The sequence below is a fragment of the Solanum lycopersicum genome, chromosome 3 (assembly GCF_036512215.1).
Source record: "Solanum lycopersicum chromosome 3, SLM_r2.1".
Lineage (NCBI taxonomy): Eukaryota > Viridiplantae > Streptophyta > Magnoliopsida > Solanales > Solanaceae > Solanum > Solanum lycopersicum.
In genome coordinates, this window is record NC_090802.1 from 7,027,301 (window position 1) to 7,040,907 (window position 13,607).

The window sequence follows — 13,607 nt, forward strand, 5'->3', positions numbered from 1 at the left end:
TTCTTTTTAAATAACATTGATTTTAAATTAAGTTAAGGGTATTTCATTATAATTGTAGGGTGTTGGGCTATATTTTAATTATTTTTCGCATTTCTTAATGGATTTTGGGGTTAATGATTATCCTATCTAGATGTTAGAATATGTGTCTGCAAGGTTTGGTGCGTTGGATTGTGACATTTTTCTTCTTTTCTTTTAATGATAATACTATCATGCAGTAAGAGGTACAGTTAAGATTAGCAGTTTGGGAATCATAAATTTAGGATTTGAACCCACTCTAGCATGAAAAATATTTTCACGATCCCTTTCTTACTAGTTATTATTAACACTATGTCTGGATCATTGTTATCCATTGTATTGTATTGTTATTATACCTAAAATGTTTGTTTTGATTGTTACTTAAAACGTATTGTACTGTATTGTTAAATTTCGTTGTTACGTAACAATGGAAACCCCTATTTTATGAAACAACCAATTTGGTGTGTTCCCATTGTTACTTAATTTCTTTTTTCAATTATATCTTTACATAATATATCAAAATACTATTTTACCCTTTACCTTAGTTATTTAAATCTAGTCAAACTACTACCCTAGAATAATTAAGCATATTTAAGTAAATTTATAAATTACAATACAGTACGATACAATCAAACTAAACAAATTAAAATGTTACTAAACAACAACAAACAATACAATATAGCCAAACATTGTATCTATTATACAATACAGTACAATAGAGTATGATACAATACAATACAATACATTATGAAACAATGGGTAACAATGATCCAAACAAAGTGTAAGCTATCAATCAGTATTGTTAGGATTCACGAGTTAATATACGTATATATTTATTTAATTTTCTAATACAAATACAGAAAATTTATGAAAAATTATTGAGTTCGTCTGAACCCACGAACTCCCACCTAGCTCAGTATGTAGCCTTATTTCCTCATAGTAGTATATAAGTTTATCCTTTAAATTGTCGACATGTGATATTATGTAACGATATAAATAATAAAATTTATTTGAACATTATATTTATCAAAATAATATAATATAATACTATATATATATATACCTTACTATCTACTAATTTTCTTTACTCATAAATTGGTGGTGTTTAAAATATATCATGTCAATTCAATTCTTTACAAACACACACACACATCATGTCAATTCAACTTTGTTCATTGGTTGGTTTTGGAATCTCTCAAGGTCAAAGAAATTTGATGTACTATATATTTTTTATTTAAATATTAGATGTTTATTTTTAAAATTTTAATTTGTTTTAATTTGTATTCGTGAGTCCCAAGACTCATTTCCTAGAAAATTACTTTCTATAATTTTAGCTTTCATATATCAAATTTCAAACTTAAAATATTTAGTTAAGAATGAAGAAAACATATTCACTCTAGTACTATAATGATGTGATGTGTTTGTTGTTCAAAAATATTGATGTAATGTGATGTTGATGAAGACTAATTATTGTGACGGCCAAAAATAACAAATCTTTTTTTTTTTGAAAAAAATTTACAAATATATTTCTTCTATCCTTCTTCTAAATAGTATTTATTTTGGGAGATGTTACTCGTGGGAAAGAATAATAGTACACAAGTGGAAGTATATAACTAATTAAAAACAATAATATAATCTTACAAAAATTTAATCACACCTTGTAATTACATCTCTTATTTTTCCTTCTCTTATCCTCAGATTTTTAATGAAAAAAAACACAAAATCAATAAAATAAAATAGAATTTTTTTGTAAGGTTATTGTTTTCTTTTCATCATACTTTTTAACTACTCCTAGGAGAAACGTTCAAACTTATTAAATTTATAGTAATATATACTAAATATAAATTTATAACTTTAGAAATATATTACGTTCAATGCAAAGAATCTTAAAGATTGAACCCGTAAAATATAAATTCAAAATTTGCTTCTTACTCAAATTCTAAATTTATATTAAAATTGTCATTTAATATGTAAAGTAATTATTTCATAATCTAATAAGCAAACAAAAAAAAAGGTTGTGATTGAGAAAACCTAACAACAAATGCACAACAGAATATCTAGTATAATTTCACGAGTGCGATTTAAAGAGAATAATACATACATAAATTTATCTTCCCACCATTACCATTACCTTAGAGGGTAAATAAGTTATTTTTAATATACCTCTACTTTTAAATAAAATAAAATAATAAAACGAAAAAATAATGATAAAAAACTATAACATGACAAATCATTTTTTCCATAAAAGAAATAATAACTAGAATAAAATAAGACTATAATCTAAATATAAGAAGCAATAAATAATAACAACTATCAAAATGAAATAATTATAAGCGAAACAACATATAACTTATTACCAAATTTTTACCTTATCCTTTATAACATTTTATTTAAGATAAATTTTTTTATATATACTTAAAATTTTGAATTTGCCTCGATCACTTTCTTTCCGTCTCAAAGCATCAATAGTAGAATAAAGAAGATAAAGCATATTATAATTTTTAGAGATGGATTCAATATTTAAACTTTATAAATTTATATTTGAGATTCTAATTTCTATCACAAAACTCATTTGATTTATTATATGTAATCAGAATTTATTAATTGTACTTATTTAGTTTAGATTTTTTAAAAACATACATACATATTACAAAATATTATAATTATGTGTTGATTTCACTATTTTGTATATGGACAATCTATATGCTATTTGTACGAAGACTTCATAGTTTGAAATTTAACGTCATTAAAATTTGGTAATTTAATGTAAATTATGTATATATTGTTATCATATACAAAAATAATTTATAAAAAATTGATTTTAAAAAAAATCATAAATTTAAAGTTTCCGCGTTAAATGATTCTTATTTTCATGAGAAAGATTCCAAACCTCAACTATCAACATCTTATGATCATTTCTCTCCCCCTTCTTTTTTTTTTTACAAAGAAATAAGTAAATCAATTGTCGCAAGTATAATATACTTATTCGTTTTAATTTATCTGAAATATTTTAATTTAATATGAAACTTTTAAAACAATAAAGAAAACTTTTTAATTCTGCAATTGTAAATAAAAAGTATGTTTAATATATCAAATATTCTTCAATTTGATAATTTTAAATATGTTACGCGATGAAAACAGGCTAACGCAAGATTTGAGACTGATCGTTGATTTCTCTGAAAATCATTGTGAAGATGTCTAATTGTATGGTCACTTTCGTATAGGAATCCTCGTCTCGAGATAACTTTATATCGGGAAGTGTTGAAGTGTCTCAAATCACATTATGAACGATTCTTTTCAATCTCCCTGGATTGTAACAAACACTTTCTTAGTTAACGATGAATTAATATATATAGCTTAAACTCGATACTTTGTTTAAACTTAATAGTCTTGTACTGTTGTCTTTTTAATAGATGAGAATAAAAAAGGAACCCTACAAATCAAAGATATCAAGATTAGATAATTACGCAACTGTAAAAAGTCAATTACTAGACTTCCTAACTTCTAAAGTGGGATTGGTAAAATTACAGTTTAAGGTCTTTAATTAAGACTATCTAGTTTTACAAATATGTGCTACACGTAATGCATATTTTATACCATATATACATATAATATTATACATAATATATATATATATATATAAAGATATGTATAGATAATTTATACACTTCGATCATATTCATATACTAAATGATCGAATGATATATTTATGTAGTTTCCTTATTTATATGAAGTAATCAAAACAATAAAAAAAAATAAGCGAAAAGACATTACATAAGACCACAGAGTGAGAGAGAGCCTTCGCAGGTCATGGATGAACATTAGACGAAGACAAAAGTTAATACTTCTTGGGCTATTACATTCTTATAAAAATAATATTATTTTGCATTGCTATCTAATTTAAATTTCACTTAAAAACTTATGTAAAAATAACTTTTCTTTAGAATTTAAAATTTAATTTCTGAAAAGATCATGTATTAAGATTTAAAAGGTTAAGCGTGGTGCTTTTAAGAGAATGAATAGAGAAAAAATGATTTGATTAAACGAAATTTTGATATAGTTTAAGAAAGAGCATATACAAATAACAATCTCGTAGTTATTAAGAGTCTAGAGTCTAAAATGTACAAAATATTAATAAAAATTTTAAAATGATATATAAAAATTTTATATCAATCAAAACGGTAAAATCGCTGGAACAACAACTATTTATTCTACCGGAAAAAACAAAATGGTTGTTACTACTGCGATTTTGTAAAATGTGAATTTTTTTTTAAAAAAAATTCAAATCGCTATCTAGGCAACGATTTTTAATTTTTTAATAAAGAAATATTTTTTATTTTTTTAAAAAAAATTCAATTTTTTTGTATAATCGCTGCCTAGGCAGTGATTTAAATTTTTTCCAAGTTTTTTTATAATTTTTTATTTTTTGAAAATTGCTGCCATAATTATTTTTTTATTAAATCGCTGCTAGCGATTTAATTTTTTTTTTATAAAATTGCTGCCAGTGATTTAAATTTTTTTATATATATAAAAATAATTGAAAATCGCTGTCTAGGCAGCAATTTTCTAAAAAAAACACTTTTTAAAAAATAAATGAAATTGCTGCCTATGCAGCGATTTTCTACAAAAAAAAAATTAACAAAAAATTGAAAATCACTGCCTAGGTAGTGATTTGAATTTTTTTCTAAAAAAATTTCATATTTTGCAAAACCGTTGCAGTGGTAGCGATTCTGCTTTTTCCAATGGAGTAAATCAACTGTAATTCCAGCAATTTTACTATTTTAGTTAATATAAAATTACATATACTATTTTAAAATTTTTATTAATATTTTATACCCTTTAAGATACAGACTCTATTAGTTATTAACTCGATTGTTAAATTATCATTCTAAACTGACTAAATTTGTTATAATATAATTAAAAACAATAGCATATATTATACTAGTAATGTAACTACTTGTAAAAGAATAAAAACACACGTCATAAAAAAATGAAATTCAAATAAAAAATGTTTAACAAAATTTTCTTTTAGAAATTCCAGGATTCAGTTGAAATAACCTTTATCTTAAAAAAAAAAACAAAAAAACTTTAATTTATATCAGATTAAAATAAAAAGATTCCATTAACAGGTGACTCGACATACGTGGCAGAATCAGAGAACAACATGTACACACACCATCCAAAATATCGCCACGTGTCTAATTTACTACTTTTGAAACCAACCGCCTCTAAATTTTTTTTTAAAATTTTTTTTAAAATAACCGCCCTTTTTAGTTTTTATATCTAGCTTATTTCACTCCATTTTTTCATTTCACAGTTTAGAAAAATTTCCCAAAAATTACTTACTTTAATACTTAAACTAAATTTTTTTGAAAATTACAAAGTAGAGCTGTTTTTTTTTTTGAGGATTCAATGGAGAAGAAGAGATTGTTGTTTATACTATGGGTAGCTGCGATGATGATGATTATGTGTGCGTGTTGGATGGAGGGGGAAGAAGAGGCTGCGAAGCAGAGAACGAATTTGGCTACCGGAGAGGTGAAAATCGAAGGCGAAAAGGCTATGGATAGTGCAAACGAGAAAGCAAATTCTTTGGGTGATTGGGCCTCTAACAAATTCTCCCAGTAAGGCAACCTCCTGCCATTTTATTATACACAAACATCATTCTTAATGAACAATTGTGCTTTTTAATTTTGAATATTAAGTAAACAAACACAAGTGTTGACATACTAGCTCACTCAATTGTCATGTCCATTTGTTCAATCACAATCAAATTTTATACAAGTTTAAGCGTCCAATTATGCGCACACAATTGGCGCCTCAAATTAAGGATCATGAAATATGCATTGCGACTTTATTATATATGAACATGTCTAGAACGGATGATGTATTTACTCTTTATGTTTAGGTATCAAGATGATGTGAAAGATGCAGCATCAGATGCTAGGGACGCTATAAGTTCTACTGCGTATGGTAATTTTCCCTTTTTTTCAATGATGATGCACCACGAAACATTTTGAAGGAGTAACTAATGATCTGTTTTTGCTAACAGGAACCCAAAGAGAGGCGGCTCAGAAGGTTAGTGGAATGGTAAACATGGCATCTGACGCTAAGAATGTTGGTTGCGAGAAGGCAAATCAAGCAATGAATGCAGCAGCTAAAATGGCTCATCGCGTATATGACTCTGCATCGGAGAAAGCAGGTATGGCAGTGAAATTTCTTACTTAGCTGTGCTGTTCTTTGTAGTTGTATCTAGTATTTTGTTGTGGACTTCCTGTTTGGTCAGGTGATATCAATAATAAAGCGAAAGATAGAGTTCATCATGCTTATGACTCTGCCTCTGATGACATGGCAGCCAATGCTAAAGAAGGAACCAAACATAAAGCTTCCGAGGCCTATGATTCCGCTGCTGAGAAAGTGGATGATGGAATGAACACAGCTTCCCAAATGGGGAGAGAAGTGCAAGATAAAGCTAGCCATGCCTATAATTTTGCCGCTGACAAAGCAGGTCAAGCCATGGACAAGGCTTCAGACATGGTAGGTGAGGCCAAGGATGGCGCAAAAGACGCTTGTAGATACACATCTGATAAGATGAATCAAGCGAAAGACATGGCTTCTAGTAGCGCAGCTAATGTAAAAGATAGAGCATCTGAGGCCAGGGATCGCTCAAAAGAAGCTTATAGATACATTATCTGATAAGTTGAATCATGCCAAAGACATGGCATCTAGTAGTGCTGTTAATGTAAAAGAAATGGTGGAAGGTAAAGCGTCGGATGCAGACGACCAAACCATAAAAATGTCTACTGATAGAAGTACCATTGATGCAAGAGACTCGACGAGGGTGAAAGATAAATATGAAGACGCACAATCGAAGGTCTACGAAGCATATAAATCTGTGAAGGATACTATGAATGAGAAAGCCAAGGAAAAGTATGAAGATGCAAAAGAAAAGGCCTCAGATGCTGCTGGCAACCTTGGACAAAAGATGAGAAGTGGAAGTACAGAACTATGAGGAATCACTAGTCACTTTTTACATCTTTCTGTTTTTATTTTTCATCGACTTCATTTCTCTATGTTCTTTGTTTAGCTTGAAAGCACAAGAGTTGATGTTCATTATACCTTTACCTTGATTTCTTCCCCTGCTGCTGTTTTTTTGTAACTTCATCAATGTACGTTATATCTTCAGTCTTCAGGAGGTTTACAACTCCTCACAGAAGCAGCAAATTGATGTACTCTCAGCAGAACACGCCAACTGTTGCGGAAGTCGAATATATAGAGTGGTAGAACCACAACTGCTATATCAAAATGTAGCTAATAAATAGTAAATGAGCCAGGTTCGATAAATTTTTTTTTTTTTTTTAGTTTTCGGACACAGTTTATCAATATTTATTTTACTTCAAAAAAAAAAGTACAAGTGAAATACTACGAGAGAGAAAGATACGAGAGAGAAAGAAAGAACAAATGTCTTAGGAGATGAGAAGACAAGTTAAGAGGTTACTACAAATGAATTAGGAGCTATTTATTTATTTTCAATTGATGTTATTTATGACATCACAAAATGTCAAGATTTATCTTGTGAAATCAATTTATGGTTCACTTAAATTTTATTTATAAAAAGTGTTATCTTGATTTTTCTATCGATGAAAAATTATTCTTCTAACTACCATATCTTCACATTAATCGTCAAATTTAATACGAATCGGAGGTGGAACGGTCAGTTCAACCTCATGGCTGCAACCAAGCCAGAGGTATAAAAGACGACCTTGAGATTCTGCTTTCGCGTTAGTAACCAATCCCAACAATTTTGGGAAAGCGAAAAAATTTAGACTCAACTGATTTTATACTTACTTCGATATTATTCATAAAATCGTAAAATCGATTTTAAAAAGATAAAATACAGAAGTGAAGCAGGCAAAGCAAGTACTAGAGAAATAATAGATAAGCACATACAGAAATAGAACAGTAACAACAGGTTGTCTGGAATATGTTTTATGAATATAAATTTCGAGAATAAGGGTTAGAAAACTAAGAAAAAAATTATTTAATGAATTTTGTCCCTACAAAAATTTAAAATCATTATCTTCAAAATTTGCACAAAGCAAGTGACCCATTATCACACCTCACCAAACCTAATAGGTCACATATCAATTCATGAAGAGTTTGATTACTAAATTGACATTAATTGTTTGTTATACTTATCTCTTAATCAGACTAAAAAAGGGGTACTATGTGGGCATCTTATACTATATTATCCACTATTTATCGAATATAATTTAATGGATTATGGTTATAACAAATTGGTGATTAACATAAATACTAACTAAAGTCATCTTTAAAAAAAAGAAAATGACAAGACTGATCCCTCATCTTTTTTGGAAAAGTAGATTTAGAATAATCTTTTAAATAGTATTTGATAGCTAGTCATAAATATTGACTAATGTCATTTGACGTATCATACTTGACATAAATATTGCACCGTGTATTCCTTATATTGCCCTCGACCTATCTACTCTCTTATTTAATTAGTAGAGTTAAAAAGTGATCATTTTCGATCTTTGTATGATTAAATCAATTCTTTATTGATAAATATTACGGGTATAATTCTGATCCTTTCTTGATTATTCTCTCATGAGATTTATTCATGATTCGAGGGTCGTTAGTAATGTATTTTTCGAATTTGATGATTTGGATCTGAGTACCGTTAGTGGTGTATTTCTCGAACTAGAATGATATGAACTTGATTTTCATAATTTGAGGGTCGTTAGAGACTTATTTCTCAAATTAAAATGATTTGGACTTGATCTTCAAGATTCGACCACTGTTAATAGCGTATTTTTCGAATTAGAATAATTTAAATTTGATCCTTTTATAAATAATTCATGAATCTGTGAAATATTTGAAAGATTAATTTCTTTATAAATATTTCATAAATTTATGGTGAAATTTTCAAAGGAGAGTCACATAAAATTTTAACATCTATGATATAATTTTGAATAATATTCTCATTAGCTACTTTCACGTTGAAATGTTCATTTCTTCGTAAAGCATTTTTGTCTTTATATATATATATAAAAAAAAGTACTGTACTTGCTATTTGGCAGCGTGTTACGTATAGTGCGCACTACCAGACAATTTTTTTATAACTATAAAAATCACCACTTGTTTTAACGATACACAAGACTCCGTATCCGTGAACTTTGTGCGCAATTGGATCCAATTCAGATGTTTTTATTTTTTTTATTAAAAGGTCGAAAAAGAAAAAATGAAAAACGAAATTATCATATGATATTAATTTAATTTCAATTTTATTAGCTTTTAAAGTTTCAATTTTATCACATAAATTCAATGGGATGATTCAATAACTAATGCAGATTGATATTTTAATGACAGGTGCTAAAAAACCAAAAAAAAAAAAAAATGAAAAAAGAATCTCGGACCCTGGTATATATATATATTATATATAATATAGAGTAGTAAAAAGGAGGAGTGTATTTAGAGAAAAATTAGGCGAAATGACTTTGGGACTGATCAATGCAAATCCAGTGGTTCACGCTAAGAAGGAAAGAATCGCTCGTGCAGATGATCTTCCTCACGCCGATGACGCTGTTGATCCTCTCGAAATTTATGATATCCTTTTTTTTTTCTTTTTCATTTAATTTTTTTTTGAATCCTTCAGCTTAATCGGAGTTCATAGCTGTAATTTTGACTCCGGTAGTAAATTTCTTACTTATTTGAAGAAACTTAGCTATTTGTTTCAGTTTTAGTATGTTGATTTGCTGATATTTGGAGTTACTGTTCTTTCTAGATTGTTAAAATTTTTTAATTTTTTTTTTTGCGATTTCTCTGTGTTTTGAATGCTCAGCTAAATCGCAGTTCATTGCTGAAAATTTCTACTGGAGAAAAAGGAGTTACTTAGCTATTTCAAGTTTTAATTTGTATTTTTATTTATTTATATAATAAAATTTGGAATTGCGATTTTTTTGTAGTTCAAATGTTTGTGAATTTATCGTCATCCTCTTTGCTATTCATCTCTGTGTTTTTTTTTTGAATGCTTCAGCTAAATTGGAGTTCTAGCTGCAATTTCAATATTATGTTGTTTTAGCTGAAGATTTCTACTGGAAAAATTGAGTTAAGAACAGGAAGAAACTTAGCTATAACATTTGGTTTGTTCGTATTTTTTTTTTACAATTTTTTTTTTATGTACTGAAATCTGGAGTTGCGATTTTTGTAGTTCTAAGTGTTTGTGAATTTAATATGTTCATTTTTTTTTGGCAATATCTCTATTGTTTTGATTGAGTGAAATTTAGAGTTTGATTTTCTGTAATTTGATTGTTTGTTGAGTTTACTGAGTTTGAAGTTGATGTGATCCTTGATTTAAAAGTGGATACATTTTGTGAGGGATATAAGAGATCCGGAGCATCCTTATTCTTTAGAGCAGCTGAGTGTACTCTCCGAGGAGTCCATAACTGTTGACGAGAAGCTTGGGCGCATTCTGTATGATCATTGTGACCTTCCATTCTTATATTAGCTTGTTTATTATATATCCAAATAAAATATTGCTTGTTTTTTCCTTTCGTTTCCAAACAAGGAATTTTAGCCATATCTTGTTCGAATAACTGATTGGTGAGTCGTGTAAACTTATAGTTAGTTATATAAGTCATCTTCACTCTAGTCGCGACAAAGACTATAACAGACCCATTGATCATCTTCACTCTAGGCAATGTTGAAAATCCAGTTTATTTGTGTTGGAGTTAATTTTTCGTGCTCACTGCTTAGAATTCATTTAGTTGTTCTTTTTTTTTTCTGAATGCTTTGTATTGCTTTCCTTATTACTTGTTATGTTATCTCCGTTGCTGTATTTTCTTTCTCATAACTACTTTGATCTGCTATACTTGAGCCAAGGGTCTTCCGAAAATAAACTCTCTTGCCTTTGCGAGGCAGGGGTTACCTCCCTAGAACCCACTAGTGGGATTACAATGGTAATGTTGTTATTGTTGTATTGTTTAGAATTCATGAACAGTTTTGCCATAAAATGAGTTGGACTTCCAACTTTGTTGAGGTAACTATTTTTTTTTTTGGAGTTTCACCACCCTTTTTTCACTCTACTAGCAATGTGATGTCATATACTCTAAGTTATGCTCTGATTTACGCTTTGTGGAATTTGAAACTGATGAATAAATTCAATACAATTTTACCAGAATATACATCTTATGTCCAAAGATTTCGTGTTTACTAATGTGAAAACAGTTACCTGGTTCATTATCTTGAGTTGACAATATCATAGATTCCTGTGCAATTTCCTAAGTTCTGGTAACAAATATGTTTCTATGATTAGCGAAATAGGGAAGAAGAACCCCAAAAATACAAGATTAGAGCAAAATAGCTTCTAACTTTGTAAACTAGACTCGTGACTAAAACGCTGTTTTCCCCCTTCTTTTTACAGCAAAATGAAGTTGTCTACTATGATTCTTTGCTGTCTTTCACCTGTGAAAGCGTCCATTGGGTGCTATATAAGATATTGTGTTGAGCCCTAATATTTCCATTTTGTTTGGCACTGTTTTCTTATGAGTCCATCCCTAGAAGATTCATACATTTCTAAATTAGAAAACAATACTCCCTCCGTTTCAAAAAGGATGACCTAGTTTGACTTGGAATGGAGTTTAAAAAAGAAAGAAGACTTTTTAATCTTGTGTTTCAAAATTTAAGTTATGTCAAATGTACCAAAATGCCCTTTAATCATGTGTTTTAAGTATGACACGTGGAAGATTAAAGTTAAAGTGTTGCCAAATAAAGAAAGGGACTCCTTTTTGAGACAAACTAAAGGGGAAATAGGGACATTAAGAGACGGAAGGAGTAATTTTAACGAAAAGCTTTTATAGCCACATAAATGTAATGACATTTAAAAACAGCAAGTTTTAGAGTCTGCATATGTTCTTACACTTCGTGCGGTGTCAAATTATTCTAAACAAACTGGAAATCTGGAACAAAGGGAGTAATGAACAAGTTACTCATAAATCCTTAACTCATGTTTCTTTTGCTTATTTATCTACGATTTCTTAAAATTATTTGTAGGATAACTTTCACCCCAACCATCCAGCACTGTACCATGGCAACTGTCATTGGCCTCTGTTTGAGGGAAAAGTTGAAGAATTGCTTCCCTCTACATTTTAAGGTGGTGTTCCTTATCTCTGACTTGGATCGATATAAAGTCGTGTTAGATTTTGGCTGTTCATATTAGTCTATTGACTTAATTAATCTGAGAAAAGAATATCTAGTTTTAAACTTTTCCGAAACATCTCCCATATACTTAGAGCAGAGGACTCCTTGTTTTAACGAGTAAAGAAGTGTGTGTATTCAAATGAGCAAGGTAAAATGGTGGTATTATTAACTCGGAAAGAGCACATGGGTGTACTTTTACTTTCGGGGAGCATCCTGCAATAACTACTTGCAAGAATAACAAAGAGCGTGTAGTTTAAAAATATATTTTATTCTGATCTACGTATCTCAAAGTCTCGCTTCCATGATTACAACAAAAACATAGCCAGTGTGGTCCTACAAAGTGGGAGTTTGGGGAGGTAGATTACGCAAACCTTACTCCTACCTTAGAGGTGGAGAGAGTCTATTTTCGATGTTGTAACTTTCCTTGTAAAATCGAATGACACGTTAAGAGAATTAAGATTGTGCTACAAAAAATTGACTTCTATGACAAGGTGCACTGCTAAAGTGTGATGCACAACTTTTATATATTCGATTCTCTCCTTAAGTCCTTATTTTTGTTGTGTGACAGGTGGATATAAAAGTGTCTCCTGGATCTCATGCGGACGAAGAGTCAGGTAGATTTAATTTTCGAGTACCTATAATTTTATTTGTATAGGAAATGAAACTTTCAATTGCGGCATACATACTACATACAAGTCTTATGAGTTATGATCTTATAATGGACGTTGAGAAATATGTGTAAACTTCTCCGCTGAGTTGAAAACACAGACTAGTGACAAGTTAACCTGCAAAAATGCATCTAGTATTAGTTCTATTCTGGAGTAAATTTCGCCAGTGGTCATTCAGATTTGTGTTTAACACACAAAAATCATTATTCTATCTTTTTGTTACATAAGAGTCATTCAGCTTCTTAATTTAGACCCTTCAATGTTAAAGCATGTTCTATTACCATTCACTTGCAGTTAATAAGCAGTTGAACGATAAAGAACGGGTTGCTGCTGCAATGGAGAACCCAAATCTTCGCCAGCTTGTGGATGAGTGTCTCTATTCAAGTGAGCTTTAAACGAACTATGCCTTTTATATCCTAACGAATTGTATAGTAGATCAACTTGTCTTTAACAAATGCTATCTGGACATGGATTTTGTTTTACGAGATTTTATCACTCTTAATGCTAGGATCGGAGTAATATAATGACCAATATGTTTGATAAGTGTTGATTAACATGAAGTGATTTATTCATCATTCATAGTACATGTCATGACATTAACATGAGTTCGACATATGGGGCATGTCGTGTTCTCATCAAACCAAGGAATAATACAAGTAGAATGAAACCTATGACCACAAGTATTAAGTATCGTCACACCACATATAT

At 29.6% G+C, this 13,607-nt stretch overlaps 2 protein-coding genes across 3 annotated transcripts; both read left to right on the top strand.

The window, feature by feature from the left end:
• Positions 1-5,318: 5,318 nt before the first annotated feature.
• Positions 5,319-7,150, top strand: LOC101249151 (late embryogenesis abundant protein ECP63-like). 2 transcript variants are annotated; one of them, XM_004234564.5, is made up of 4 exons: positions 5,319-5,636; positions 5,921-5,985; positions 6,065-6,214; positions 6,299-7,150. In XM_004234564.5, the coding sequence occupies exons 1-4, from the start codon at positions 5,428-5,430 to the stop codon at positions 6,706-6,708; spliced, it is 834 nt and encodes a 277-aa protein (XP_004234612.1). In that variant the 5' UTR covers positions 5,319-5,427; the 3' UTR covers positions 6,709-7,150. The 2 variants fall into 2 exon arrangements, with proteins under 2 accessions (XP_004234612.1, XP_010317711.1); XM_010319409.4 differs by having other exon boundaries at positions 6,368-7,150.
• A 2,036-nt stretch (positions 7,151-9,186) lies between these two features.
• Positions 9,187-13,442, top strand: LOC101253563 (protein AE7-like 1). The gene is made up of 5 exons (XM_004234510.5): positions 9,187-9,639; positions 10,401-10,506; positions 12,085-12,184; positions 12,800-12,845; positions 13,194-13,442. The coding sequence occupies exons 1-5, from the start codon at positions 9,525-9,527 to the stop codon at positions 13,292-13,294; spliced, it is 468 nt and encodes a 155-aa protein (XP_004234558.1). The 5' UTR covers positions 9,187-9,524; the 3' UTR covers positions 13,295-13,442.
• Positions 13,443-13,607: the final 165 nt, after the last annotated feature.